The sequence below is a fragment of the Limanda limanda genome, chromosome 15, assembly GCF_963576545.1.
Source record: "Limanda limanda chromosome 15, fLimLim1.1, whole genome shotgun sequence".
Taxonomy (NCBI): domain Eukaryota; kingdom Metazoa; phylum Chordata; class Actinopteri; order Pleuronectiformes; family Pleuronectidae; genus Limanda; species Limanda limanda.
The window spans coordinates 15,891,018-15,917,744 of record NC_083650.1 but is presented as its reverse complement, the minus strand read 5'-3'; the positions used below and the strand labels follow the sequence as shown (position 1 = coordinate 15,917,744).

At 42.8% G+C, this 26,727-nt stretch overlaps 2 protein-coding genes across 2 annotated transcripts; one reads left to right on the top strand and one right to left on the bottom strand.

Annotated features, from left to right (window-relative positions):
* nid1a (nidogen 1a) lies at nucleotides 1–14,729 on the bottom strand. The gene is made up of 20 exons (XM_061086861.1): nucleotides 14,436–14,729; nucleotides 12,162–12,452; nucleotides 11,857–12,083; nucleotides 11,429–11,733; nucleotides 11,153–11,293; nucleotides 10,175–10,426; nucleotides 9,753–9,953; nucleotides 9,362–9,595; nucleotides 9,048–9,185; nucleotides 8,376–8,504; nucleotides 7,886–8,029; nucleotides 6,231–6,350; nucleotides 5,553–5,780; nucleotides 4,411–4,583; nucleotides 3,224–3,350; nucleotides 2,939–3,110; nucleotides 2,267–2,424; nucleotides 2,063–2,186; nucleotides 1,194–1,306; nucleotides 1–579 (listed from the first exon to the last, which is right to left on the bottom strand). The coding sequence occupies exons 1-20, from the start codon at nucleotides 14,637–14,639 to the stop codon at nucleotides 449–451; spliced, it is 3,612 nt and encodes a 1,203-aa protein (XP_060942844.1). The 5' UTR covers nucleotides 14,640–14,729; the 3' UTR covers nucleotides 1–448.
* A 5,874-nt stretch (nucleotides 14,730–20,603) lies between these two features.
* On the top strand, nucleotides 20,604–26,551 carry gpr137ba (G protein-coupled receptor 137Ba). The gene is made up of 7 exons (XM_061087108.1): nucleotides 20,604–21,181; nucleotides 23,022–23,071; nucleotides 23,263–23,485; nucleotides 24,318–24,464; nucleotides 25,434–25,562; nucleotides 25,885–26,006; nucleotides 26,099–26,551. Exons 1-7 carry the CDS (start codon nucleotides 20,804–20,806, stop codon nucleotides 26,211–26,213), a joined length of 1,164 nt encoding a protein of 387 aa, XP_060943091.1. The 5' UTR covers nucleotides 20,604–20,803; the 3' UTR covers nucleotides 26,214–26,551.
* The last annotated feature ends 176 nt before the right edge of the window (nucleotides 26,552–26,727 follow it).

Genomic DNA, 26,727 nt, shown 5'->3' with positions numbered 1-26,727 from the left:
TGTTAGAAAAATGTTTAATCTTTTGTTGCCCAGCATGTAAACACATCCCACCAGTTTGTAACAGACTCTTACAATCATATTCCACATGAATATGTCCATGAGACAACCTATGGGATCAGCCAAACATGAGATGATGTCATGCATTGCTGTTAGATGTATTTCACATTAAATTATGAGCTTTATTCTCAGTTTATGTGCACTCAAAGAAATAAGTCAACATAAAAGTGTTTATATTTACAATTCTGGAAGGCAAAACGTGAATTTATAAAGGCATATGGGAAATGTAAAAAAAAACTGTAGATAAGCATAACACTGAGAAATAAAAAGGCACAGTAATTTCACCTCTGGTTTACAGTGGCGGTTTTGAGCAGCTACAGTTTAGTAATGCTGAGTGGCTCCTAATTTGCTGTCAAACATCCAAACAATGTCATCTGCGGGCCGCCTCACGTCAGTTCCCGCTGTCGCTCTCCACGCAGCTCACGCCCACTGCGTTGCTGGGACACTTGCAGGAGCGGCCGTTGGGAGTCGCTAAACAGAGGTGAGTGCAGCCCCCGTTGTTCACAGCACAGTAGTTTTGTCCTGGCGGAAGGAGAGAATATACAAACACTTAGCAACGTCAGTGCGTTTGTATAAATCATAAGCCACCGCAGCGAGGAACAGCAGGAAACCATCTCCACTAGTTGCAGATACATGCATTCTCAGAAGAGACACATAGCAAACTCCAGATGTTGGAGGCCCCGCTCCCTCGGCTCCACATTCTCTGGCTTTATACATGCAGCCTTATCGAGAGGGGAGGATGGGGCCTGGTGCTGCACGGCAACATCACTCATCCCTCCACTAAATAATGAATACTATAGCTGCAGAATTCCTCCTACGACATTCTCGTCGAGCGGAGGGATCCTGGGATTTCTCTGGTTTTTCAAACCAAACTCAAAATGCTTCACGGAGGGCACAGGGGTCATGACACCGAGCTGCTGGGCCGTGAAGAGCAAACGGACTGGATTATACAAGGCAGCCCCCCTATGTGAGCACAGGTCATCTATTTCTAAGAATGGCTCTGTACTTGGTGTCAGATGTAATACAAAGACTTCTACAGACAGAAAACATGTTTTTGAACATGAATGAAACATTTAAAAACATTAACACACAGCACACAAGGTCTTTATGGTGAACATATGCAACTGGTTTACTACCTGAAGGACACTGGGCATAGGCTGTGGTGATCCCATATAACTTGGTCCGTTTCTGAGGCTGGAACTCGTCTGATTCCGTGCCTGTGTAGCGATCTACCGCAACCACGGCATCCCTGTTGTAAACACAATCATCAGAGGGGTTTAGAAATCCGGGACAAACCCAGCTTGAGAAATGTCAGCATCCTGCCTTCCTGTGTTTTGTATAAAGTCTGTCAAGAATGAGTAAGGGGTTAGGGTGGGTTTCTCGCGGCCATAGCTTGCATAGTTTGCCGTTTGCTGTTGACGTGTGTCCCTCCCCCAACACCATCACCTCTCAACCTCCTCAAACAAGGCTGCAGCCCTGGCGAGATCACAGGGAGGCCCCGGGTAGGTCACCAAAAAGACGCTGAGGCTGAGAAATTGCAAGCAGCTGCCACTTTTTAAGATGCCTCCTCGCTCCACGTACACACTCACACAAACAGATGCCCCAACCCCCCCACCCCCCGGCCGTCTTGTAGTGGCTAACATACAGAATCATGGGAAGAAAGCGCCACAGTTTCAGGCTGGGAGTGTCCGAGTCTGGGAGAAAACATCAAGGCCCCATGCTTGAAGTGTGGGGAGCTTTTCGACCTCTGACCCACCCTCTCCTTCCTCTACCTTGACAGATTTGGACCCTTACATTGCACAGTCAATCATGGATTAAGGCAGAATTAACTCCTTGATACAACATTATCTTTGGCTCGCATTTATAAACATCAAACTCCTGCGTGTTAGCATTTAAATGTTGTTTAGAGTAACGTAGGAACATTGGATATCTGTCTGAATCCTAACATTTGTGTGTAAAATCCTGCGCTTAATAAACTAGTTTATGATAATACAATAAGTCAAACCTCCTCCAGTCAGTGTAGTAGATGTTCTTCCCATATGAAGTAATTCCGAAGGGGTACTGAATCCCCTCCAGGACCTTTCTGCGGTCTCCCCGGCCAGGATGCATGCACTCCATTTTATGTGTGCCTGCAGGCGAGAGATTCCACTTAGTGCAGATCACAAGCAGACATCATTTCACACGTGAGTCATCTGTCTGAAGTCTATACCTGCGTCTGCCCAGCAGAGCTGAGAGCTCTGAGAGTCGTAGGTCAGGCCGTTGGGCAGGCCCAGGTCGTCTTTAACCAGAACCCTCCGGTTGGATCCGTCCATGTAAGAGGTCTCGATCTTGGGAGCGTCGCGGTTCCAGTCGGACCAGTACAGATTACTGATGCAAGAACACATGTGGAGTCAGTTCACCGTCAAACTGAACAATAAACAACTATGAGACAGAAATATAAATATCTGACAGTTTTTCACTAAATGTGAATATAATCATGATCGTTACTCTTGAACAGGAGCCACTCAAACTTGTCATTAATGTCATTGGATCCTGAATGGATGAGAGAGAATGGATGCACAGACATTTACCGGAAAGTCCCTGCAAACAAAATAATCTTGGAAGCAGCCACAAAAGGCTAAAAGTAAAAATAGTAACAAATAAATAAAAAATATTAAGTCCGGTGAGACCATTGTCTAATTTTGTGTTATGGGTTTGGGATTGTTTTTCTGTTTTTGTCTGGGCTTCACAGAATTTAGCAAATTGTCCTTTTTGGGACAATCAATCGATTTCAAATTGTTTCTTAGCTTTCCAACTATGAGTATGTATTAATAATGTATGTATTACGTATCCATTAATGATTAATAAAAAGAAGTTGATGAAGTGTAAAAGTTCTACAGACCCATTGGGAGGGTCAGTGATAATAGCTCGGGGGTTGACGAGACCAGAGTCTATAATGACCCGACGCTGGGTCCCGTCCAGAGAGGCGACCTCAATGCGATCCTTCACCGAATCTGTCCAGAACATAGTTCGTCCCAAGTGATCGATGGCGATTCCCTCTGGACTGTGCAAATCTGTCGAGAGGTTACATGCTGTTCATGGCATTCTTTACGTAAACAGTCCCAGGTTGTAAATGGCAGAAAATGAAAAGAACAAGTAGATTGAAGGAACAGTCAACAGACGCTACCTGATCTAATGACAGTGACGGGCTCCCCCCCCTGGATGTTGGCCTTGCTGATCGAAGGAGATGTGATTTCTGTCCAGTAGACCATTTTCTCCACACAGTCATAGGCCACTCCGATGATTACCTTCTCCTGTGGAGGGGTCAACAAGCAATCTTTGAAGTGGACTTTGTTCAAACAAGAGTTGTTGAGACATGGAGCAGATGTGTTTTTTTTGACATTAACGTCCAGACATAAATCCAAACAAACAGAGCCACATACCAGCTGGTTTGGAAATCAGCGTAACAAGAAATGCAGCTCGCAATTCCAAAGATGTCGGACTGATGTTAGTAATTAGTGTGAATGTCACCATGTGCCTCCAATAAAGTTCGAGCCTTGAATGGATGGAGCAGATGGGGGGGAAATCGCATAGCTAGACTGGCAATGTTAGTGCCAGACAGGGAAAGATAAACTCACAACAGACTGCTACTTTTTGGATTGTTTTTAACAATGTTATCTGAATGACACAGACTTTTTACACCTGACAGCTGATTGTGTGGACATGCTAGGATCTTACAAGCATTTGAATGTCATGAACCATCATTAATACAGCAAAGTGTGTCATAGCACATACTTCAACCGAGGACCTTTTCATAAACACAAAAGACGATTAAACTCTGTCAGGAAGATGTTTGTCGTGAGAGGAAATATGAATTGCCGAACAGTTAAACAATTTTCCTTATAAATTCTGGCAAATGGCTCAAACCATCAAAAATCTTCAAATAAAATGAATCACACAAAACCACTCAAGCTGCATTGTAGAGTCTCTTCTCTAAAAGACACTGATATTAAAATAATAGAGCTCATACTTCCGCTGAGTCCCAACAGTCTCCTTATGAAACCACATTTATATTTACTCGACCCAGATTTTTTTGGGATCTTCACCAAATTACACACACTCATAAATAGCAGTCCTCTAAACATGTCTGACGTTTTTTTTTATCAAGATTCATGAATTATTCTCTGGGAAATCAATGGAAATGTTAAAGAAAGTATACAAAAATTCTTTATCAACCCCCTGATCTAGATCTGCCAAAAAAATCCTTCCTGGCCCTATACAGCATCCTCCCACCAAGTTTCCTGGTAATCTGCCAAGTAGGTTTGTTTAAATCTGCTTTCTAACATAAACTCTTTGGCATAGTTGGAAACTTACAGGAAGATGGAGGACAGCCTTCGCACCATCCTTTTTCATGTCGTAACCTTCCAGGGGGACGTACTCTATCCTGCCGCTCTGGGCAAACAGCAGGTGGGTTCCTGAGGGCAGGGGGTGGACGTCGGGTCGAGTGGTGGGTCCGATAGGTGGTGGACCCCCATCATGGTCGATACCTACAAGAGACAAACACAGAGAAATCAAGTCCTGTCTTGCTCTCTGTCTCCTCTCTCCTGCCGTGGTCTCTCGTTATGAAGTGTTAAGGCTCCAGTATGCTTCTCCGTGTCCGTGGCTCGCGGAGGGACGCACAGACTCTTTTTGATTTTTCCGACGACTGTACGTCTGAAAACAATTCATCACCAAAAAGTTGGTGGCGCAACGGAAGACGAGCTTCGAGAAGCCTACCTCAATGTGCGTAGAAGAAGTCCACGTGTGTTTACACTCTCACAAACACAGAAAGATGGCAACTAACAGAACTAAATAAAGTGACATCCAGCAGGTCAAAATGCTGATGTTATCGTTTCTTAGCGCAACGGTTCCCCGGCCTTGTTTCCGAACTGTGTTGCTAATCCCACAGCTTGAAGCTACACGGAGCTAGCTAGCTTCCCCCCCAGCTTCCACACACTGTCAGCAGGGACTCCGGATACTAACTGCTACCCAGTGTTTGCATCTGACCTGACGGTGTTTGAGAAACAGTGTCATGATAGCGTTGGAATTAAAGTCGTGACAGCGGGTTGTTGCGCTGTTACCACCGCAGTTAGCATGGTGGCTAGCCCGCTAGCGCCGTTATGACACGGCATTATAACCATATGTGACCGTACACACATGCCGTTAGTGCTCTCACCAGCCACCGTCAGCCGGACAACTCCGCTGGCTTAACACACTTGTCACATTAATCGTAGTTGTGTTTGGGTTTATTGTGATTTAGGGAAAGAAACAGGAAGTCTGAGGTCCGGAAATGATCCATCACAGCCAAGGACTGTCCCTAGGCTCTCCGAAATGCCCACGGATAGTTAGAAATATCAGAGGTGCACGAAAAGCTCTCCGAGGGGCTCGGAGTGGGCGTTTCTCTGTCCGTTTCTGTTCGTGTCAGTAAAAACGGAGAAGCATATATCAGCCTTTAGATACATGTGTGATTTACTCACACATTGGTCTGCTGCCAGGTCCAGACCGAGACCCAAGGAGCTCTTGTCCATCCCGGTCCACGCACCAGCAGTATCCTGTGCTGCCGTGGCACTGCATTGGTTCGTAGGCACCGTTCTCGTCACATGTGGGGATGTACTGTCCGGGGACAGGACGGGGGCCCCGGGGACCTAACTCTGTCACACTTAGCAGATTGTCTCTGTGGCTCTCGCATCGCGTTGTTGTCCTCCCTGAGGAGAAAAATACAAAAAAGAAAAGCTCCAAGCTGATCATAATACTCTGAGTGGATAGAACTAACCCATTCAGATGCTCATTAATGATTCCCTTTGTCTTTGGCTTTAAATTCAGAAACATAAAAAGTCCCCCATGTCTTATACCCATAAGTGCAACAAATTCCTTTTACTATGTAGAAAAAAATGAAAAACAGGTTCCAGCTGGCACTGTGGCTGAGGAGCTCATTTCCAAGTGAAATAGCAGTGAACAATGCTGTGAATGAAAAGGATATGTTTTCCATTTTGTCTTATTATGTATGCAACTACATTAGAAGAACTGTTACCTGTCTGAACTCCCACAACAGATACTCTGAATTCAACACAGACTGAATGTTACAAAAACTCAATGTGAAACAATGTAGGATGTCAGGTTTACTTGTCAGAGAGCGTCTGCACAATGACACTTACCTGTGAAGCAGGACAAGCCGTCGCCATAGGAACCCGGCCTGCACTGGCAGGTAAATGATCCCTGGGTGTTTTGACACACAGCCTCCTGGTGGCACCTGCCTGTCTGGCACTCGTCTATGTCTTCAGGTAGGATAAAAGAGGGTGAGTGAGGACAGAGAAGACTCAGGAGGACAGGCTCAAATAATTTCTGAATGTCCAATGTGCTGTGTCCTTTTATAGTCAGGGTTCTACACTGTGGTCTGGGCCCTCGGAGTGCAGAACACCGAGCCAAGAATGGAAACTATGAATGAGTGCTACTGAGGCTACACACTCCCTCCACATAAGAACTGCTCATCTGCTTCTCATGGTTCACTGTTCAACTCCTGCAGATGTGTTATGCAACCGATCTCACCTCCTCCCCCAGTCCCGAGCAGATGTTTTAATCATTTTAGCCTAAAACTCCACATGTTGGATTTGACTACTTGTGTTCAAGGACTACACAACTCACTTTCCATTTTACACACTTGACCAGCAATAGTTCATGTTACCACCAACCACGTGAATTTGGATCAAAGGCACCCAGTGGTTTCAGCAGATTTTTTGTTTGTGTTGAACATTTCATCGTCACATGATGAGGCCGTTGCAAGGAGAGTCTGATTTTAAAACTTCTCCTTGTAAGTGAAACAAAGGATGCTCTGTCACCCGGGATCTGAGGATGAATTTACAACAGCATTCTGTCTGACTGCCCACGGCTACAAAGAATCACATCACTTGCACAACCTCCTTGTCAGATCATGTTTTCTCTCAGATTATTAAACTGAAAACATGAATGCTGAGCTTTTTTTGGCTTCCATTTCTCAAATCTCACATTTCACATTCTCTTTGCACACACCAACATGAAGCCTGGAGTGTGCCACTGGAATATATATATATATATTTTACAATGTTCAACGTTCGTGAAGTAATATACATTTGTATTAATTCATGTATTCACATCAATTAAAAAATAATGATCTTATTATTCTGTCTTGTTTTTCCATTTTATTCCTTCTCCATCATAATTTAAAAAAACTGCTCTGTTTAAGTTGAAGGTGTGTAAGCAGCAACAGGAGCTCTGATTGACTCGCTGTTTTGGCCATTTTCTGCTTACAAGTATGAAATGAGCTACTATCAATTTTAAACACTGTACAACATTTTTTAAATAAATTAGAAAAGCCTTTAAACCTGGGGACCTATATTAAAATTCAGTCATTAAAGTATCACAGGAAGACCTTTTCTAATTACTTTTAAAATGAATTGGTATTGGTGTATTGACTGATGTTAGTAGCGATGTAAAAGTCTATCATTGTTCCAGATGAAGAGTGAAGAAATGCTCTGATGTTCTATCTATCTAGAGAAAGTTTTAAGTGAGAAAAAGGTTAATCTTTATGCGGCTATGAAGATAGTAGATCTAAAAGTTAATGATAACAGATTTACTATAATAAGCTAAACCACTGATATAGTCTTTTAAATTAATGATGATGACCACCACGGCTATGTTTATGAATTCATTATGATATACCACAAGTTATGTATTCTAATTTGATGCAATCACTGATATTGTTGTTGTTACCCTCTCATGAGGTCCCCTATTTGTCACTTAAAGACTGAAAGTAGCGTGTGTCTCTGTGCAGTACCTTGGCAGATTCTACCGTCTCCTATGAACCCAGGCAGACAGGAGCAGATGTAGGACGAGCCTCCGGTGTAGCTGCACTGAGCGCGCTCAGGAATGTCACAGGTATGGGTTCCTTCTTCGCAGGCATCAACGGGTCGCCTAACCTCTGAGGGGGAGGAGGGGAAGTGAGAAAATTGCTCATCTTGTAAGTTTTTGTGCGACTTTTCCAAGATGCTCTGCGCTGTCCTGATGTGGTGTGACATTCAACATTTTTTAAACCTAATCACATCTTTCTACAAGGTTATCTGTTAAATTATGTTACTGCACCACAGCTAGTTCAAAGATGTGTATGTGTAATTAGTAAGTATATATAAATGAGGTTTGTCTTTGCTCACCCTGCTCTTCCTTATGTTTTAATGCCTTTAATTACAGTTTGTGTCTGTGCACCTCAAACACCAGGAGAGATTTCTAAAATATGCACTTGTACTCTGCAGCACACAAACACCAGTTACCAACACAGGTCTGCCCATCGCTGCCAAACTGATATCCGTCTTCACATTCACAGCGGAAGGTCCCGGGCTGGTTGTTGCAGATGGCGTTAAAGCCACAGATCTGAGGGTCCTCTCTGCACTCATCAATGTCTGATAAAGAGAAAAGAGCCAATTATCATGTGCTAATAACATCCACATTAGGCCCATGTTTGAGTTGGGAGATCTGAAGTCTGGACTTGTAAAATCAGTGTCCTTCATTATCAGATGTAGGCAGATCAGAGAGCTTGATCAGATTTCCTAATTACGAGTGTTTCAAGATTGCATCTGTCTGAAATACATCCTTCCTTGTCCTGCTGTGTGCGCCGCGGAGCTTCCTGTCTGGTCTTGAACGCGAAAGCTCTTTGGTCCTATAGAACACGGGCTGAGGGCCACGCTGGATATGTGAACCTAGTCTGGGAATATGGGACACTTTGTTTTCCCATGTGGGAGTCCCTCTGCTAATTTTGCAAGATTGTGCATTTCCCCAGGAAGGAAGGCGTTACACAGTCTGGGTTAATTAAATGATGACTTTAAACAGATGTGGAAACAGTTTGATTTACTTGAAAGCAGTGAATAGATTAGTGGTGAGATTCAAGAGGCTTCTACATCCGTTTAATTGCCCAATATATGTATTTTGTCATAGATCATTCTTACCATAACATGTGCGTCCATCACCGTTGAATCCAGCCGCACACTGGCAGGTGACCTGATTTCCCTCTCCAGGTCGGCAAACAGCGTTGGTGTCACAGCCGTGTCGCCCTGTGAAACACGGATTCTCTTCTGGCTGCCCTCCTGAGAATTGAAGAGGTAGGACAGTGTTGTCACGACGCAATTAACAATTTATAATTCAACAACTCGCCCAACTTTTAGTAAAACTGTCTTTTTGTCAGGATGTTATAGGTTGTGCTCCTGGAAGGAAGTGAGGTCAGACCAAAACAAGAAGACAAAAATAATCTCCATGACCTCACCGTTGACATCCCCGATCTTGTTGCTCATGGCGAACCGGATGAGCTCATTATTAGCGTCGTACATGACAAAGACCTGGTCCACGCTCAGCATCTGGGTCGGTTTCATGGCTCTGGCAGACTCGTCGTGCTGGCAGCTCTGGAAGGTGATGGTCTGACGCCACTGGTACGTCCTGGTTTCAGTGGATCCATCTGGCAAGCTCACTACATAGTCCCGAGTGGAGGATGAGGTGATCACTGTAGAGTAAGATTGACAGGTAAAAGATCAAGAAGTTATCACTTAATAAGAGTTCTACTTGCAGAAGCTGAAAATGCTTGGACGCTGAAATATTGAGGTTCAACAAATGGAGAGATTTACATTGAGTGACAATTTTCAGTTTGAGCTGTAACTCACAGTTGTTGCTGTACTGGTAGATCTCTGAGTAACGCTCCATCTGCACACTGGCGCCGAGAGGCACCTCAGGGACCCGGCCTTCCAGGGTGGTGCTCACCGCCAGGTGGTCATGCTCATCGATGCCTCTGAACTCCTGCTTGATGGTAAGCTTCTCATTCCCTGGCAGGAAGGTCACATCAGCCGTCCGTGTGAACTCCCCCCCTTCAGAGGACAGAGAAGAGGTTAACTTTAAGACCCCGGCCCTGCATGAACTTTGGCTCGCCGCCATCTGTCTAAGCTGATGTAATGTGAGGGGAATTCAGCTGGAATTCAGTTGAAACTGCAGCTGTTGGTCAAACTGCTCTTGCAACAGCTCTATGGGAAGAGATTTATCATTACAGTATAAATGACTGCTTGTGCAGTGGTAGAACTTTTCCCCTCACCGATAGTACTGAAGCCGTTCTTGAAGCCAGGCTGCTCCAGAGCAAAGGCCCATCCAATCACCCCACCAAGGGCCGCCAAGGGTTGCAGCGAGGGCCCAAGAGTCTGTGGGATGTCACTGATGGCGACGTAGGATCGACCGTCGTTTACAACAACGTACGAGTGGAGATCATTGCTGCTGAACTCCAGTGGAGAAGGAGAGTTGCCGACATACACTTTTCCGTGCACTTTACCGTTCATCCTCTGGGGCTTTCCTACAAAAACAAACCAAAACCAACAACGTTAGTCACAGAGAAAAGCAACGTGAAACCTCATGGCTGCTCTCAAGAGATTTGACCCATCTGCTTAGATTAAATTCATGAGTTGTGAGGACACATGAGCAACAGGAAGTGACTAAGACAAACAGCAGGACAGATGCTAAAAGACTTCTCCAACATCTGTCAGCTATTAAGAATTAATAAATTAAATTGTCTCGGCATAATGAAGTCTTCAAACAGTTTGTTTTTTTAAAGCTCACATGGACAGAAGTATTTTAACACTGGTGTAGTGTGTTTAACAAGTAGGCTCCTAGTTCGTGATATTAAAATGTTAATCTTCTACAGTGTTTTAAAGAATTGCCAAAAGTGAATTTAACTTCTAATACAGTGACATTTTTGCTTCGTTGCAATTATTTATATTTCTTCAATTTATTTCTAAATTAGCACAGGATGATAACTTGAAATAACCACTTTCCTTAATGGATATAACATTGCATCACTGGGCCTAGATACTAATGCTGTCTAACGTCTAATGTTAAATCTAAGTCTGTCATTTTTATAAATAAAATATATAGATTAGATATTATGTATCATTAAGCTGTGTTAAGTCCGTCATATACACACATCAAGCATTTTAACTTAACACATTACTCTCCGGATAAAGGATGACGAAGGCAGTTAAAAACATTTAAATTTAAGTGATTCGATAAAACATAGACGTACCCTCTGCCACACACTGTATCCCGTTGCCATAGAAGCCAGGCCTGCAGTGGCAGCAGTATCCATTAGAGTAGTCCTTGCAGTCAGAAAACTGGGAACACTTATTCCTGCTGTTCGCACATTTCCCAAGGTTATATGAGAACACTGAAAAAGGAAGCGAAAAGCCAGAACATATGATTAACGATGGATTTTGAACATATAGTGTTCAGAGGAGCATTTTTTAAATTCTGTGTCAATATATAGAGTATAGAACAAAATAAAACAAAAATAAAGCCTCACCATCGACATTTATATCTGTGTCGTCCACCACCACCACTTCTGGGTTCTGAGGCTGATGTGGCTGATACTGAACAGGATGGACTTGGACCTGTCCTCCCTCTGGTTCATACGTAGGGTACTCTACTTGCTGTCCATTGGTATACACAGGCCTCCTTGCATCAGTGTCCTCTTCATGGCTATTGGGGGCCACATGGGCTGGGGCCTCAGTGGGCAGGCCAGTGACCTCACCTGGAGCCACATTGGTAAAATAGGGTGATGTACCGATCTCGTACACCCACACACCCCGCATGCCAGAGTTGGTTTCCCTGGAAAGAGTTAAAATTGTGGGTTGAAAACGCTCTTACATTCACTGTTCCTGAAACATTATCAAGCCTGTACAACTGGCCGGCAACCTGCGTTCCTGTGCTGACGGACACTAGTTGACTTACTCTGGTAAAGCCCTGACAGATGCCTCGTCATCAGTGGTGGTGCGGTAGTACGGCCCCTGGCTGTTGAACAAGAAACCCCGGACCTGACCCTTGCTGAAGCCGGTATGCATGATCACACTGCTGTCTCCTGCAGGCGTGGAGGTAGACTGTATCCCATCCCTTGTATACAGGAAAATAGCATACGAGGCGGTCTCCACGGGGGCTATAACCAGCTGGAAGGTGTTTCTCTGTGAAACAAAACATGAAGAGAGGTTATAAATGACCAGTTTCTCCTTGGATCACTTGAATAATCATGTGATGCTCACCTTCTTGTCTCTGCTTTGAGGTTCCTGGGTGGCGACATCGACCCAGGTGATCACCACGGTGTTGGTGGGATTGACTTCATCGTCCTCAGGGAAGGCTCTGTTGATGTGCTCGGCTGCCCGACGCAGGGCCTCAGGACTGGAGTCTTGGCGGAAGTAAACTTTCCCCACACCGTCACTCGTGTCCAGGTCCCCTTGCAGAGCCGCAATCATGCCAAACTTTGCGGGCATTTTGCCAAGATATGTCGACTCACTTGTCGGTTGTGCTGTGGCAACAAAACCATTGGTGTTGATCTGCAATTAAGAGCTCAGGTTGGTAACGGGGACGGCGAGGAGAAGCTGATTCTATCACTGTATGACCCGACAGAGCCAGTCCAGTCTGACCCACTTTGATCTTTATTTCAAACTCATTAGAGTAATGACCCAAGTCAGCTGCCATGTCCCACAAAAGCGCTAATGAACAAACAAGATGCCATTTAACTCAGATTTTTCACACTTAAGGTTTAATGTGAACAGATGCAAGGATCGTAAAAAAGAAAAGCTGCGTTCTGGTCAAAAACACACACACACACACACACACACACACACACACATGCGAACACATGGGGCTCCTCCACTTCCTGGCCAGGGGAAAACATTGAGCACTATTCCTGGCCCATATTCCAGCGTTTCCTGTCCTTGCCCCTGACAAGCAGCCCCAGAGAACCCAGAGATTGGACACTAATGTTCATTACAGAAGCTTCCTGCCAGAATGGAAGAAAGAGCTCGGAAAATGATCAGCGATTCTGATCTCACTGACAGAGAGATCATTAATGCTGGTGAAACGGGCTAGGGCTTGGTGGAATATGATTCACACTCAGGAGGAGACAGTAAAACCTCCTGATGATGAGAAAATGTCTGGTGTGAAAAGCAATGCTGTTCCCCCACAGGGCACAGACAGCTCCGGGTATTGTCATGTGAGAGAAGCCAAAATCTTTAGGCTATCTTGACTCTTGTAGAGAAAAATGTTGTGGTGGCTCATAACTTGGAGGCAGTCAGCAGTGGGAAAATCCCTGTAGACTCATTATTATTACAAGGAATTAAATATTTACTCTCAGACTCAGACTTGTGTTTAAACCCGACTTCTAGCGTCTGTAAGTCTCCATGAGTAGATCAACTCCTTGGATGAAACTGCGTATGATAGTACTCAGTGAATGACAAATTATAACTCACTGATAAATTAAAATTTAAGTTGTCTATTAAAAAAATTGTCATTTCATTAGACGGATCACATCTTGAGAAAGTAAAGCTTGCGTTCTTTGCTAAAGATTACTGCTTTCGTCAGCTATTAGATTAGATTGGATAGAACTTTATTGATCCACACATCTGGGAAAATTCAGCACCAAGCAGGTCAGAATGAGACAAGAAAATAAAGAAATATGAAAAGGACAATAAAATAAAAATAAGAATTTAAAGTAATGTAGTGTACATTCTCCACACACAGGATTTGTATTGTTACTTTATGAAATTACTCATAAGAAATGCAAGACTGTGGTCACTGTTGATTTCCTGCCTTTCAAGAAAAAAGCCCTTTGTACATAATTACTCTCAGATAGCATGTTATCCAAATGCAGCACAATTAAAACTCAGTTGCAGCACTTTTCTTTGAGAGAGTCTCGGAGAATAAAGGGCTGTTTGTCTGTCCACCACAATGGTGCAGCTTTCAGCAACATGTTGAGATTGCTTTTCCCAAGTCACTAATAAGCTCCACGTGGTAACAGGAAACAACAAATAATACACATAAGATGAATTAATTATGTTCCAGGTCAACGTTTGTATAGTTACAGTATTTTTACGCAAATGCTGCAGGATGTGAACATTGTATTTGAGTCAAATGCACATCTATGACACCCTTATGTGACACAGACTTGTCGCTATACGTTTTGGAATGGTTTGCAAAATAAAATCCCTCCTGTACTTTGGTCTCTGTGTCAACAGTAAAACGATAACCTCAGGGGAAGCTGGAAGAATGCGCACACTACACACCACATTCATCCCGATGGAGCAGCGTCTACGATAAATAAATCAATATTTACGACTATTCCAGATCAACAGAGACAATCATCGCCTGCCCCAGATATATTTTGCAATTTTCAGGTATTGTTTAACGTTGTTTCTGCTTCCACGGAATGCGCAATTACGCAAGACGGATGGGACCGGCCACCCTGACCAGCAAACCCCACGTGTGCGTTTGTATTGATCACTACGATAGTTTTCACAAGTAACTGGTTAACTTACAAAGATGCTGTCGAAAGTGCCATCATAGAATAGCACTGGCTTTTGCAGCTCAATGCGGTGCGTCTGGTCAGTCCCCGGCTCCAGGATCTGGTCCCTGGCGCTCGGACCGTGAGGGAACAGCTCTCCCCTCGTTATGCTCTGCACCGAGGCCACGAGTCCCAGAAAACTCGCACACACGAGCCATCCTCGCTCCTGCCAACCCATTGTTCCGTGTTTTCAGCGTCGGGCGAGCGGGTCTTGCTGCTGCTTGTCCGGCCCAGGTTACAGGAGAGTGACGCACTGGATCCAGCGAGGAAAGTTCAGTCAGAGTTTGAGAGATGTGGGGCGGAGTTGAGAGGGGGCGCTGAGAAATGCTTTCGTAAAAACCACCAGAGGAGAGAGAAATGAGAGGTGGGCTTCACTTAGCGTTTCTCCCTCGTGTTTGTCCTAAAACAATTCCCTGAAGTGATGTGGTTTGGCCTGGAGGGCTGACGTACTTTGGGGTCAACTGGACACAAGACATCTGAAGTGAATGCGTTTGGCCCACTTTGCAAAGCAGAAACACCACCTATGCCAGGAGTTATCAGGGATAGGACCAAAGTAGCCACTGAGAAGCACAGAAGTCAATTTCACATCATATCCCTTGATTTTAATTCCTCAAGCTCATTGTTGCCAATACAGTAGAAAGCCGCCAGTTTTGTTTGGAGGATAATACAGGGGCCACGGGTGGAGGTCCGAGGGCCTTTAGGGGGACAACACTGGAGCTGTATTGGCTGGTTTGGAAACAGGCCAAGGGGCCATCAGAGCATAGACATCACAGCATGGACCAGTTACCGGCAACAGAGCCCCATGGCCGGCTTGATCGAAACATTAAAAGGACAATATCACTGAGCACTGTACCATGCACTAATCATTTGAGGCATGCCGCTGTGGCTATCAGACTTCACTCCAGCTGGGATAATGAGGGGCATGCTGGTTATATGCTTCAACTCGGAGCTGTTTGTGCCCCGCTAACTGATGGTCAGTCACCCGTCTAACATTTTGGTTCAGTTATCAACTGTTGGCCACTTTTCCATGACATTTTAATGTGGGTTTTCATGGTCCCCATTAGCCATAATGATTTATGTTCACCTTTGGCCCATTGGGTAATGCTCTCAGCCTTTAATGTCTTCTTGACCAATACTGGGGTCCATAATAGTGTATTTAGAAAATTGAAATAATAATAATATCTTTAGCACTTATCTCAACAAGATTACAAAGTGCTTCACAAAATACATGGCAATAAAAACTAATGAAAGACAGATAAAGTGTAAGAAACTTTATAGAATATAGTTGCGATAAAAAGTGTTTAGCATTGGTGAGTATGAGAGGAAGCAAATCAGGGACAGGGAACACAACGATACTGTACTAGATAATACCGGACAGTTAAACAGATACAGAGCTATCTTAAAATTCCACAAATGAGATGACGACAAAAGGTCAGCGCTCTCAACCCTGAACCAGCACAAAATATTCATTGAGAACTTCCAGTTCAATGAAATCTCTTGTCTTGCTTTGGAAATGCTCTGAGCCTCTGGGACCCGATGACAGAGAATGATATGATGCCACTGAGTCTCTGTGAAATCCGCCTCATGACCCAACAATTATTGACAGTGTTGGAAGTGCTGAAGAACATTAGTATCATTCACACGGACTTGAAACTAGACAACGTAATGCTGGTCTACCAAAGCTGTTCAGGATCACGCTCATTGTCTTTGGACTGGCTTGTCCAGTGAACAATGTGAGGGCTGGAATGAGCATACAGCCTCCTGAAAATGAACTGAGTGAAAGTTGCAGCGAGAAACAATCCACTTGTGGTGGCGATGAAGCTCAGGAAGAGGCAGACAACTCCGACTGCTACTACGACGCAGATGTGGAGGATTCAAGAGATGAAGTTTACAACATTGGAGCTGAGATTTAAAGCCAAGTAGTCCTTCAAAAATACATCAAAAGACACAACTTTTAAGGAAACAAATGTGTCCTCACACTATTGGTGCTCTGAACAAAACAATCTAGGAAATAAATTTGGGGTTGTGACTTGTGATGAAGGGTCAAAAGCAGTTATATTCATTTTAAACTTATCTTCAAACAAATAGGTTGAGAACCACTGCCTTGAAGGATGATCCTTTTCTACAGTAGACACTGTAGCAAAGCTATGGCACCACCTTTAGGTCAAACCCTATGGTCAAACCTTAGTTTTTTCAATATGAGAGTGGGATTTACAGAACACATTTATGCTTCCAAGTGGACAAATCTTTTTGATTGTTATGATTCTATGTCTTTTTCTTCAGCATCATCCTCAGAGCCGACTTTCCATCTTCAACCCATTGACTGGTGCAGTCTCAGATGAGTTTTTCTCCAACAGTGGTGTGATGTAATGAAGCATCCACTGGGCCTTGATTTTGCTGCTACATGTTCTGATAAAACTCACAACATAAACAGCCATAATACATTCTTATCTATCTGTTATAAACATGATAGAATGGATTGTTAGATAATGTCAAAGTCCACATTTCACAGTCTGCTGCTAATGTTCTTATAGGGTTTCATGTCGTGTCAACTTATGTGTTAAGGAGGTTTTATACAGTTTAGTGCAGTTTAAACAGCTTCACAAAAACAATTTCTATTCAGAAAAAACTCTAAAATATACTAAAATATAAACGCAAAAGAAAAAGTAATTTGAAAATTAAATATAAGAACGAAAAGTTGATGAAAACATATAGTAAAAATTTCAGAGTAGTAGTAATAGTAACACAGTGCAACAGAATAAAATTCACAACGAGGATTATCTATATAAGCAACATGTAATCAAAAGCCAAGCTACACAAAAAGGTTTTACACTCTCCGGCTGCTCTAAGTTCCTCAGGCAGAATATTTCAGCGGTTCGGAGCATAGAAGCTAAAAGCTGCCTTACAAACAGTTTAGTCCTGCACTTTTTAGTCATACCAGATGCCCTACTAGTAAAACCAGTAAAAAATATCTTAAATTCATAATCAAAACTGACAGGAAACCAAATGCAGGGACTTGAGAAGAGAAGTAATGTGGTCTCTTTTGACCTATTTAGTCCCGGTCAGCACCCTGACCACAGAGATGTGAATCAGCTGTAACTATCACTGACATCTCAGGGTGTTCCTCACCCTGCCATCCTCTAATGGCTGCTTCCACTGTGCCTCAACACACTGACATGGATCTAAAGTGCCACCTTCTGGTCAATGTGCACATTGAGCTTTCTGCAAATAGTTTCCACAAAATACGGCTTTCAGAGATAAATATTTAGTTGATAGACACACATGTACATGTATACCATAGATGCATATGTATTTTTCTATTTTATCATTTGACAAAATATGACATATTAATCACAAAAACATATTCCTCAACTACAGAGCTTTTCAACAGGTCTCTTATGTATTAACCTAGAATTTGTTGTCTTTGTATGCACACGCTATGTATACATATGTACTTTACACTGTATTTAATACTGTATTGATACACTGTGGAACTATGGAGATGTGGAGATCTGAGGCATGCAAACTCACAATCTCATAAGACTCACTTTTATTGTAAGGTATTGGATTCTTATTTCATAGTGTGATCAAAGCTAAGAGTAGTATTATATCTTGTTTAATTTTATATTTAGGATTTTATTACAAGCTCTGATTTGAAAGGTGCCATATAAATAGTTATCATTATTACTATTATTACCTAAATTATTATTATTATTATTATTATTATTATTATTATTATTATTATTATTATTATTATTATTATTAGTAGTAGTAGTAGTAGTAGTAGTAGTAGTAGTAGTAGTAATAGTAGCAGTAGCAGTAGTAGTGGCAGTTTTTACTCTATTGATATTCACTGTACTTAGATATTGATATACAGATACATAGTGGGTGATGGGACATTAACAGAGGGGTTGTGACGTGTGTGTTTTTCTGGAGTGTGTGTTTTGTTGGAGTGTGTGTTGAGTCTATTTTCTCTGACTGCGTTGCCTGGGAACCGGCAGGCTGTGATCTGACGTGTGTATGGAAGGAAACAAAAGCCTGATGACCAGGCTGACGTGCTTCGTATTTCGTCATCACTCTAACAATCCATAGACTTAAGGGGATTTAAAGGGATGAGGGAACTCGGGGAACATTGATAGTTTTACACATTTTATTTCACAATAATTAATTTATTCTAAATCTAAAGCTTCTTAACTTGTAAAACGTGTTGAGTTTGTTGCCTTTTGCTTGAATGCAGCATCTGAGGTGCATTCAAGTTTTGAGGTGAAAACTAGGTTTCGGGAATTACAATTGTGTATATGGAACCTTTAAATACAAAATGAGAAATTTTCAAAAGACTTCTATCTCTGTGATATTGTGGTATATGGAAACTGATCTCACAGCAGAGAGGGAAGTAGAGTAGCTTCCTGTTTGGTGCGGCGCCTGTGTGACAGCTTCGCTGTGTGTGAAAAGATTAACGCATCACATCGGTCAGAGGTGAAGCTTCAGTGACCTCCATGCTTGGCCTTCCTCGTGTTCACATGCCCCAGCCCTGTGAAACAAAAACCCACCAACCCGAACAAACTGCACAGAGGTTTGTGTGCGTGTGTGTGTGTGTGTTTGTGTGTGTGTGTGTGTGTGTGTTATGTTTTGGATCATGTAGAAGAAACTCTGCTCTGAACGGTATGATTTTACACATGTTAGATAGTCACATGAGGTGATACTCAATGAAAACCAGTGTATAATGTGCTCTATATGGCTTTGGAGGAGATTTTTTAATTCTGAGAAAATGACCCTGACATGTTATCAGAATCTTTTTTTCTTAGTCTGCGACTTTTCAGTGGAAAGCCAGCACAGCAAAATGGGGATGTGACTGGAAGTTGAAAAACGTGGGTGTTTCCCCAGCTCATAAATGTGACTCATAAACTCAAGGCACGTCGGCCTCTGCTACCTCAGTTTAACCTTTTTAAAGCCTGTCCCTTGCAAAAGACATGTTAACCAAGCGTGGGTGATTGCCTCTGGATTCTACACCCTCAGGGGCCTATAAGACCCCAGGGTCACTTTTTGAGTTCATTTGATCATATGATAAACTGAAATAGTTGGATCCTTATGAAGTTTTTTGCATTTACAGCAGATTCTGAGGCTCTGTCTTCAGAGGGGCTCTGTGTCAAAAGCAAAACTTAGCACAACAATGTCTATTTTTAATACAATATTAAAATCAATAAGAATGAAGCTATCACTGGAAATATTTTTGTTTTACATTTTTATTTTTTGGTAGACATCTTTAGAGGAATTTGCCTTTATTGAAACAAGGACATTGTGATTACAGGTAAAACAACGACTGCTTACACATATTTAATATTAAAACAGACACAATCACAGAACTTCTATCTTCATGCTGAAAAGTATAATGTAAACCAGCCTAATGTTGTATGTAGTATTTCTATTTTTAAATAGTTCTTTCCAGATTCTGTTTCAATTTTTATTTTCTTGATACATTTTACCTTCCACTGCTACTACTTTGTGCTGCTGAGTCAATTTTAAAATATGATAAAGGAGGATAAATAAAGATAAATCGTATCTTATCTCATCTCATCTCATGTTTTCTTTTCTTATCTTATCTCACCTCACCTCTTGTTATCTTATCTTATCTCACCTCTTCTTATCTTATCTCAAATTAACTATAACATGGTTGTCTTAAAACAACCAAGCTACATCCATCTATATTACTGCCACCATTTTTTCTTGTGTATTGCAGGCTGATCAAATTTTTATCTTAATATTTCATAGCAACTATTGACTGGCCCCCCTTTTTTTTATGAAGAACAGTTTATTGAACGGTCTCCATGCAGTGGCTTTGGCTGTGTGCCACCCATATGTACAGATTGCTCATATGACCCTGCCAGTGTTGTATGAGGATGATGATGATGAAGATGAATCTGCGTGTGATGCGTTCAGTGCACCTCAGTAAAGTGAAAGTATCAACATGTGTCCCTGGGGACCGGGCCTGCGGTGGGAAGCCCCATGACGGGGTTAAAGCAGGGTTAAAGGTACAGGAGCGTGCGTCAGCTGATGCGTAGCGTCACGTAGTGGGAGCTGCTGGAGGAGGGAGGGGGGGCGGGAGGAGGCTGGTCCTCTCTCTGAGCTCCAGGCTGCAGCTTCCTGCATCCTCCTGCCCGCTGCTGCTGCTGCTGCTGCGGACGAACCGCTCCTTCTCATCCCCGGCCATGCCCCTGGCTCTCCGTCGGGCTCGGGCAGCAGGAAGGTAGCCTCCACTCCTCCGGACAGCCCCGGTCCCCTCCGCGGGCCCTGTGAAGCCCACCCCGGCCGAGGAGGCCCCTCCGCGCCGCGGCGACCCTGCCCATGGAGGCCCGGGTGGTGGAGGAGCAGGAGCCGATGGACGAGTCCCTGCCCCTGCCCACCCTGAGCCCCGCCGTGCCCCCCTTCGTCACCCTGGGCCTGACGGTGGTCTACACGGTCTTCTACTCGCTGCTCTTCATCTTCGTGTACGTGCAGCTGTGGCTGGTGCTGCGCTACCGACACAAGCGCCTGAGCTACCAGACGGTGTTCCTGTTCCTGTGCCTGCTGTGGTCGGCGCTGCGCACCGTGCTCTTCTCCTTCTACTTCAGGAACTTTGTCACGGCCAACACGCTGGGACCCTTCCCCTTCTGGCTGCTCTACTGCTTCCCTGTGTGCCTGCAGTTCTTCACCCTCAGCCTCATGAACCTGTACTTTGCTCAGGTGAGTTGTCATGTACTGGAGCTGCAGCTGCTCCTGGGGGACGTGAGGGAGCAGAGATCTTTATTTCAGGTTTCTCCTTCTCCATTTGGGTGTTTGACCTTCACTGTGCAGAGGGATCCACTGCAAAGTCACAGTGCAACGATATCTAGAATGAAAATGCATCTGCATCGTTTCCTCATTCTTCCCTATTGCTGTGTGGAGGTTAAAACAAACACATCATACTTTCATATTACAAAATAATTATATATGAACTGTCTATCATCTTCCCTAGTTAAATACTAGGGCAGATTAAATACTGCACACAATGTATGGAGAATATCATTGGGACTCAGGGGAATAGGTAAGTTAAAGAAAATTAAAACAAGGGTAAGGATTAATATAAATAATAGATGTGTATCTGTTAAAGGAGTAAATATGATGATGAACCACAAACATGTTTTCTTTGCTTGTTTTTTTTCTGTTGTATTCCTGAATAACCTAAGCTTCAGACCCCATAGGGTTGCCAGTTCAACTCAAACACAAATATAAGACATGTCAGGAGGGAACCTTTAAACACACAGACCTTATGTGAACTAGGGGCTGGAACTTATAGGCACGTGTGCATCAGTGGAGAAAATGTAAACTAGTTTCCAATAATAACTGAACAGATTGTTTGGAGAAAGAGGAAATGAAATTGTAGCTTCACGGTTCACTTTCCACGAAACTAGCACTGGGCCTAAGTTTGAATAAATTATGGCAAAATAACTTGTGATCATTTTCATTACAAATTCAATCTTTGGATATGTTTATTTATTTTTGTTACCAATTTAGTGAATCATGGGTTGACCAATAATTAGGGGAAATGTGCATCACAAGTTTTTCTTTAGAGACATTTAGTGTGCACAATAACACACACACACACACACACACCAACACACACACACGCACACACACACACACACACACACAAAGCAGAATGTTCTCACATGATCATTTCACAACATTTCAGCTCTAAATAAAAATATTCATCCTGAGAGTGAAAATGTGTAAAGTTTGATGACCAATGCATTTAATTGTGGTCCACTCTTTAAGGGTTAATTTACGGTGGGTCAGCCTGCACACCCCCTCCTGAATAATTCTACCATCACACTGAATGAAAACTATTGACTAGTTTCATTTAAATTTGCAGAACAGACAAAGAATAACAATTTTCACCCCATTTTACTCTAGCTACTTTGGCTAATCACTAGCTGGTATTATGTGGCAAGTATGTTGCATAAATAGTGATTCATTCCAAGGTTTATCAGACAATTATTCACTGGTAAATAATGCAGCAATTATCCAGAGTGTTTGAAGAAGCTGTTTGACCTCAACTCCTCCAATGTTCAGCCCAAAGTTACGCCCCCCCCGCTCAGTCCGCTTTACACCTAATGTGAACATGGTCTGATGATAAGGGCTCTCCAAGTGCTGTCTGGTAAATAGTTCCTGTTGTTGTCAGTGGAGCAGACTCTCGTACAGATCGGTGGCGCAGTGATTCGGCCCCTCATCGGCTTACATAATCCAAATATCACATAATTCTTTCTCTGGCCTCTACCTACAGCTTATTTTTTAGCTTAATCCTCTGGTGCTGATTTGTGTCGCCGCTGATCGCCGGAACAAAGTGTGTAACAGGTGGCTGTGTGCTGTACAACTGTTGTGTAGCTATACAGTTCAAAACTGCTGTTTCCTACTGCGAGGTTCCTGTTTTAAACAAATTTCTTTATTTCCTGTTGAGCGAGAAAAAAGAAGTGAAAATGAGCTTCAGGAAAAGCATGATTCATTTACACGATGCAGGTTTTTTTCTGTTTGTTTTGTTTCACAGGTTGTTTTCAAGGCGAAGTCGAAATATTCACCGGAGCTTTTAAGATACAGGTAAGACCAGGAGAGGAGGATCATGTACTATTGTCATTCTCCATCGAACACAATTTTTTTTATTTTTTTCAACAAAAATCAAATCAAAAAAAAATTGGACTGCTGTAGCTGAAGTATTAAAAGCTACAGTATATTCAGTATACAGCAGTTTTTCATGTAAATAATATTTTTCTGTCTTTCCTGACCTGCAGGCTGCCACTGTACCTGGTCTTCCTGTTCATCAGCCTGGTGTTTCTAGTGGTGAATCTAGTGTGTGCCCTGCTGGTGAGGATGTCCTCCACAGAGGCCCACACCATCGTGCTCGTGAGGGTCGCAATCAACGACACGCTCTTCGTCCTGTGCGCCATCTCGCTCTCTCTATGTCTTTACAAGATCGCCAAGATGTCCCTTGCCAACATTTACCTAGAATCCAAGGTGAGACGTTATGAACATGGAGTTGAAACAGAAGGTTGGCCTTAATGCTCATTTGCTTACTGGCATCAAAAGGCTCTATGTGCTGCATGTTGCACCCTCCAGTGAAGATGCACTTCTCCACATGATTTATACTTTGTACATAGTGATTGTTCCCTAGCAACAGTGTTGTCTGTGTGCATGACTTGGTTCCCCCAAGCTTACAGTACAGTTCCCCATCTCTAATTAAAGTTATTTTGCACAGTGCAGTAAAGGGACAGGTACTGAGGTAACAAGTCTTACATGAAACTCAAGATAAATTTTGCGAATGTTTGATTCAGAGTTTGTTCATTTTCATGTCTTCACGGCGATGACAGCCAGGGGCTAGAGGCATGATGTTTTATGTGGTCCGTCCCATTCTTGTGAACACAACATCTCAAAAATAACCTTGAGGGAGATTCTTTAAACTTGGTACAAATGTTCAGTTGCCTTGTGAACACATTATCTTAGGATCTACTCCAGGGAATCCTTAGAAACTTGGTTTAAACGTTCACTTAGACTGTTTGGATGGTTCAAGGTCAAAGTCAGGGTCAAAGTGGCCACCCAAAAAATGTCAGGTCTGTCTTTACAGAATTTCTTCAATTTTGACCAGTTGTCACTTGGACTCTAAGATCAACTGATTAGATTCAGTGGTCAAAGGTCAAAGTGACCTCATATTAATGTGAAAGCAACATGTAAGGAACACCTGGATGGCCTGAACCTGAACTGGATGGGGAAAGCATAAAACCCCAGGGTAGCAATTCCAGTTTTATTCTTGGACATACAGTTGATTAATGAAACTGCTGTAACCGTACAGGGGACGTCGGTGTGCCAGGTGACCGTCATTGGAGCCATCGTCATCCTCCTGTACTCGTCCAGGGCCTGCTACAACCTGGTCGTCCTGGGACTCTCCAACAAGAGCATCACCTCCTTTGACTACGACTGGTACAACGTTTCAGACCAGGTAAACCAGCAAAGAGTTCTGATGCCTTAGAGCAGGGGTCTTCAATGTTTTTCAGGCCAAGGACCCCCAAACTGGTGGAGAGATGGAGCAGGGACCCCTAAATTGTGTTTTATATTGAATTGGGCCTAGTGCCATGTATAAACATAGCTACCCTAATATTTTGCATTCAATACTAAACTATTCAAATATTACACAGTTTCATATATTGATGTTTTTAATTTAAACATGTGCAAGGTACAGGGTGGCCATGCCACTGCCTTTTATAAACATACGTCTTGCATACAACACTGAGCTATTACAATGTTTAATGGATTCATGTTTTTATTCCAAACACACATGTAGAAGAGACAGTGAATCCTCAAACCATCTGTGGATCGCACACATACTCCCACATTAGTGAGATGTCGGACCCTGATGGGTAGCACACAACTTATCTAACCTTGGACGGATGGCAGTTGTCAGGCAGAGTGTCAAATCAGCCTCACAATATGTTGGATTCGTGTTAATGTGTATTTTAAGACATTTAAATTTGTGGGAAAAATTTTGGTTGGAAAATAAATAAAAAATTATATAAAAAAAAAATAATTGTCTCAAACAAAAATTTTGCGACCCCCTTGCAGTACCTCCACGGACCCCCTAGGGGTCACGGACCCCCGGTTGAAGACCTCTGCCTTAGAGGAACAGTTTCATACCTGTAAATATGAAACTACAGCTGCATATTCTGGCTGTAGTTTAGTGAAAAACAGCGCCATTATCTATTTTGTTGATAATTATAAGAAGTGATCATTTAGAGCAGTGGTCGACGGGTTAGACCACCTGACTCTACACACCTATACTTTGTATTTTTTGTATTTTTATGAAAATATTTGTCTAATCAATAGTTATTTGTCTTGTGATTATTTCTGTTAAATTCGTTTTTTACATGCTTGGTTTAAATAGTGATCTTTGAAATGCCTGATTTTCTTTCAGGCAGATTTACAGTCGACTCTGGGCGACACTGGCTACATCGTCTTTGGAGTGATCTTGTTTGTGTGGGAGCTGCTGCCCACCTCTCTGGTCGTTTTCTTCTTCAGAGTTCGACATCCTAACCTAGACAGGGTGAGCCAGCGATTACACTGAGCCCGGGGTTCCCAGCCTGGGGGTCACAAGATAAAGCTGATGTAGGGGCGATGTAAAGTCTGTTAGAAGATAAGACATACTGTAGTTCAGCTTCACCACCGTGAAATAATGGACAGTTTTGCTATTTCAAGTGAAAACCGTCTCTGGTGGTTACAGACATACAGTATATAAATTGTGACAAGGACTTAGGCCATAAAGAAATGATGAAATACTTTTCTATAATGCAAACAGTTAATGTTATATAACCGTCTCTATGATGTCTGATGTTTCAAGTTGTGTTTGTGTCTGGCTTGTCCTGCAGAGCGGTTCTGGGCTTCCTGGTCACGTCTTCTCCTCCAGGGCTTATTTCTTCGATAACCCTCGACGTTACGATAGCGATGATGATCTGGCGTGGAGCGTCATGCCTCAGAACATCCAAGCCAGGTAAATAAATCCCCACCGTCTGCTCCCTAAAGCACTCGACACGAAAAAATATATATGAATAATTTCATGGATGTTTTTTTTTAATTGTTCAGTCTGGCTGCGGACAGTTACGAGTGGGGGAGCCAAAGCAGCAGCATCAGCGCCTACATCGCAGCAGAGGACTGTTACCATCTCCCTGCTCCTCCAGAGGAGCTCAGCCATTACTGACTGGAGTTCACAGACTCCTGACCTTTCTTTCTCTTTGTATATTTTTGCACAATTTCTCTTAATGACTGTGGCACATGGGGCTGGACACTGCCCTCGACTTCATACATTCTATTTAGTCTAGAGAAGAAGAACTAACAGACTTATATGAAGGTCCACTGACGGGGCGTTAATTTTGCACACTCCTTATACAAAGTCTGATCTAATTCTGACTGCTCTTAAACATTTTACATTGTATAGTTTGTATTGAATACTGCTTAATATATTTCCTGGCCTTTGTAATATGACCTGTATTACAATTTTATGTCATGTTTCTTTTTTTCATACAGATTGTTTATATAGAGAAGATATTCATGTAATTCATATTAAAAATATTTAAATGTGAAAATGTACTTGACTGTTAACATTTCACCCAGACTAATGATACAAAAGTTGTTCATGTTTAACAATGAATCGACATATTTTCATCTTCATATATATACACACATACATACTTACTCATTAACGCACATATATA

Excerpts from the sequence above, each read along its gene's own strand:
- nid1a (XM_061086861.1), bottom strand. The coding sequence starts at position 14,639 with ATGGGTTGGCAGGAGCGAGGATGGCTCGTGTGTGCGAGTTTTCTGGGA. Across the intron at positions 3,111-3,223 it reads CGTCACTGTCATTAGATCAG|ATTTGCACAGTCCAGAGGGA; the intron begins GTAGCGTCTGTT and ends ACCTCTCGACAG. Across the intron at positions 2,187-2,266 it reads GCTCTGCTGGGCAGACGCAG|GCACACATAAAATGGAGTGC; the intron begins GTATAGACTTCA and ends TCTCGCCTGCAG.
- gpr137ba (XM_061087108.1), top strand. The coding sequence starts at position 20,804 with ATGGAGGCCCGGGTGGTGGAGGAGCAGGAGCCGATGGACGAGTCCCTG. Across the intron at positions 23,486-24,317 it reads ACATTTACCTAGAATCCAAG|GGGACGTCGGTGTGCCAGGT; the intron begins GTGAGACGTTAT and ends GTAACCGTACAG. Across the intron at positions 26,007-26,098 it reads CCTCAGAACATCCAAGCCAG|TCTGGCTGCGGACAGTTACG; the intron begins GTAAATAAATCC and ends TTAATTGTTCAG.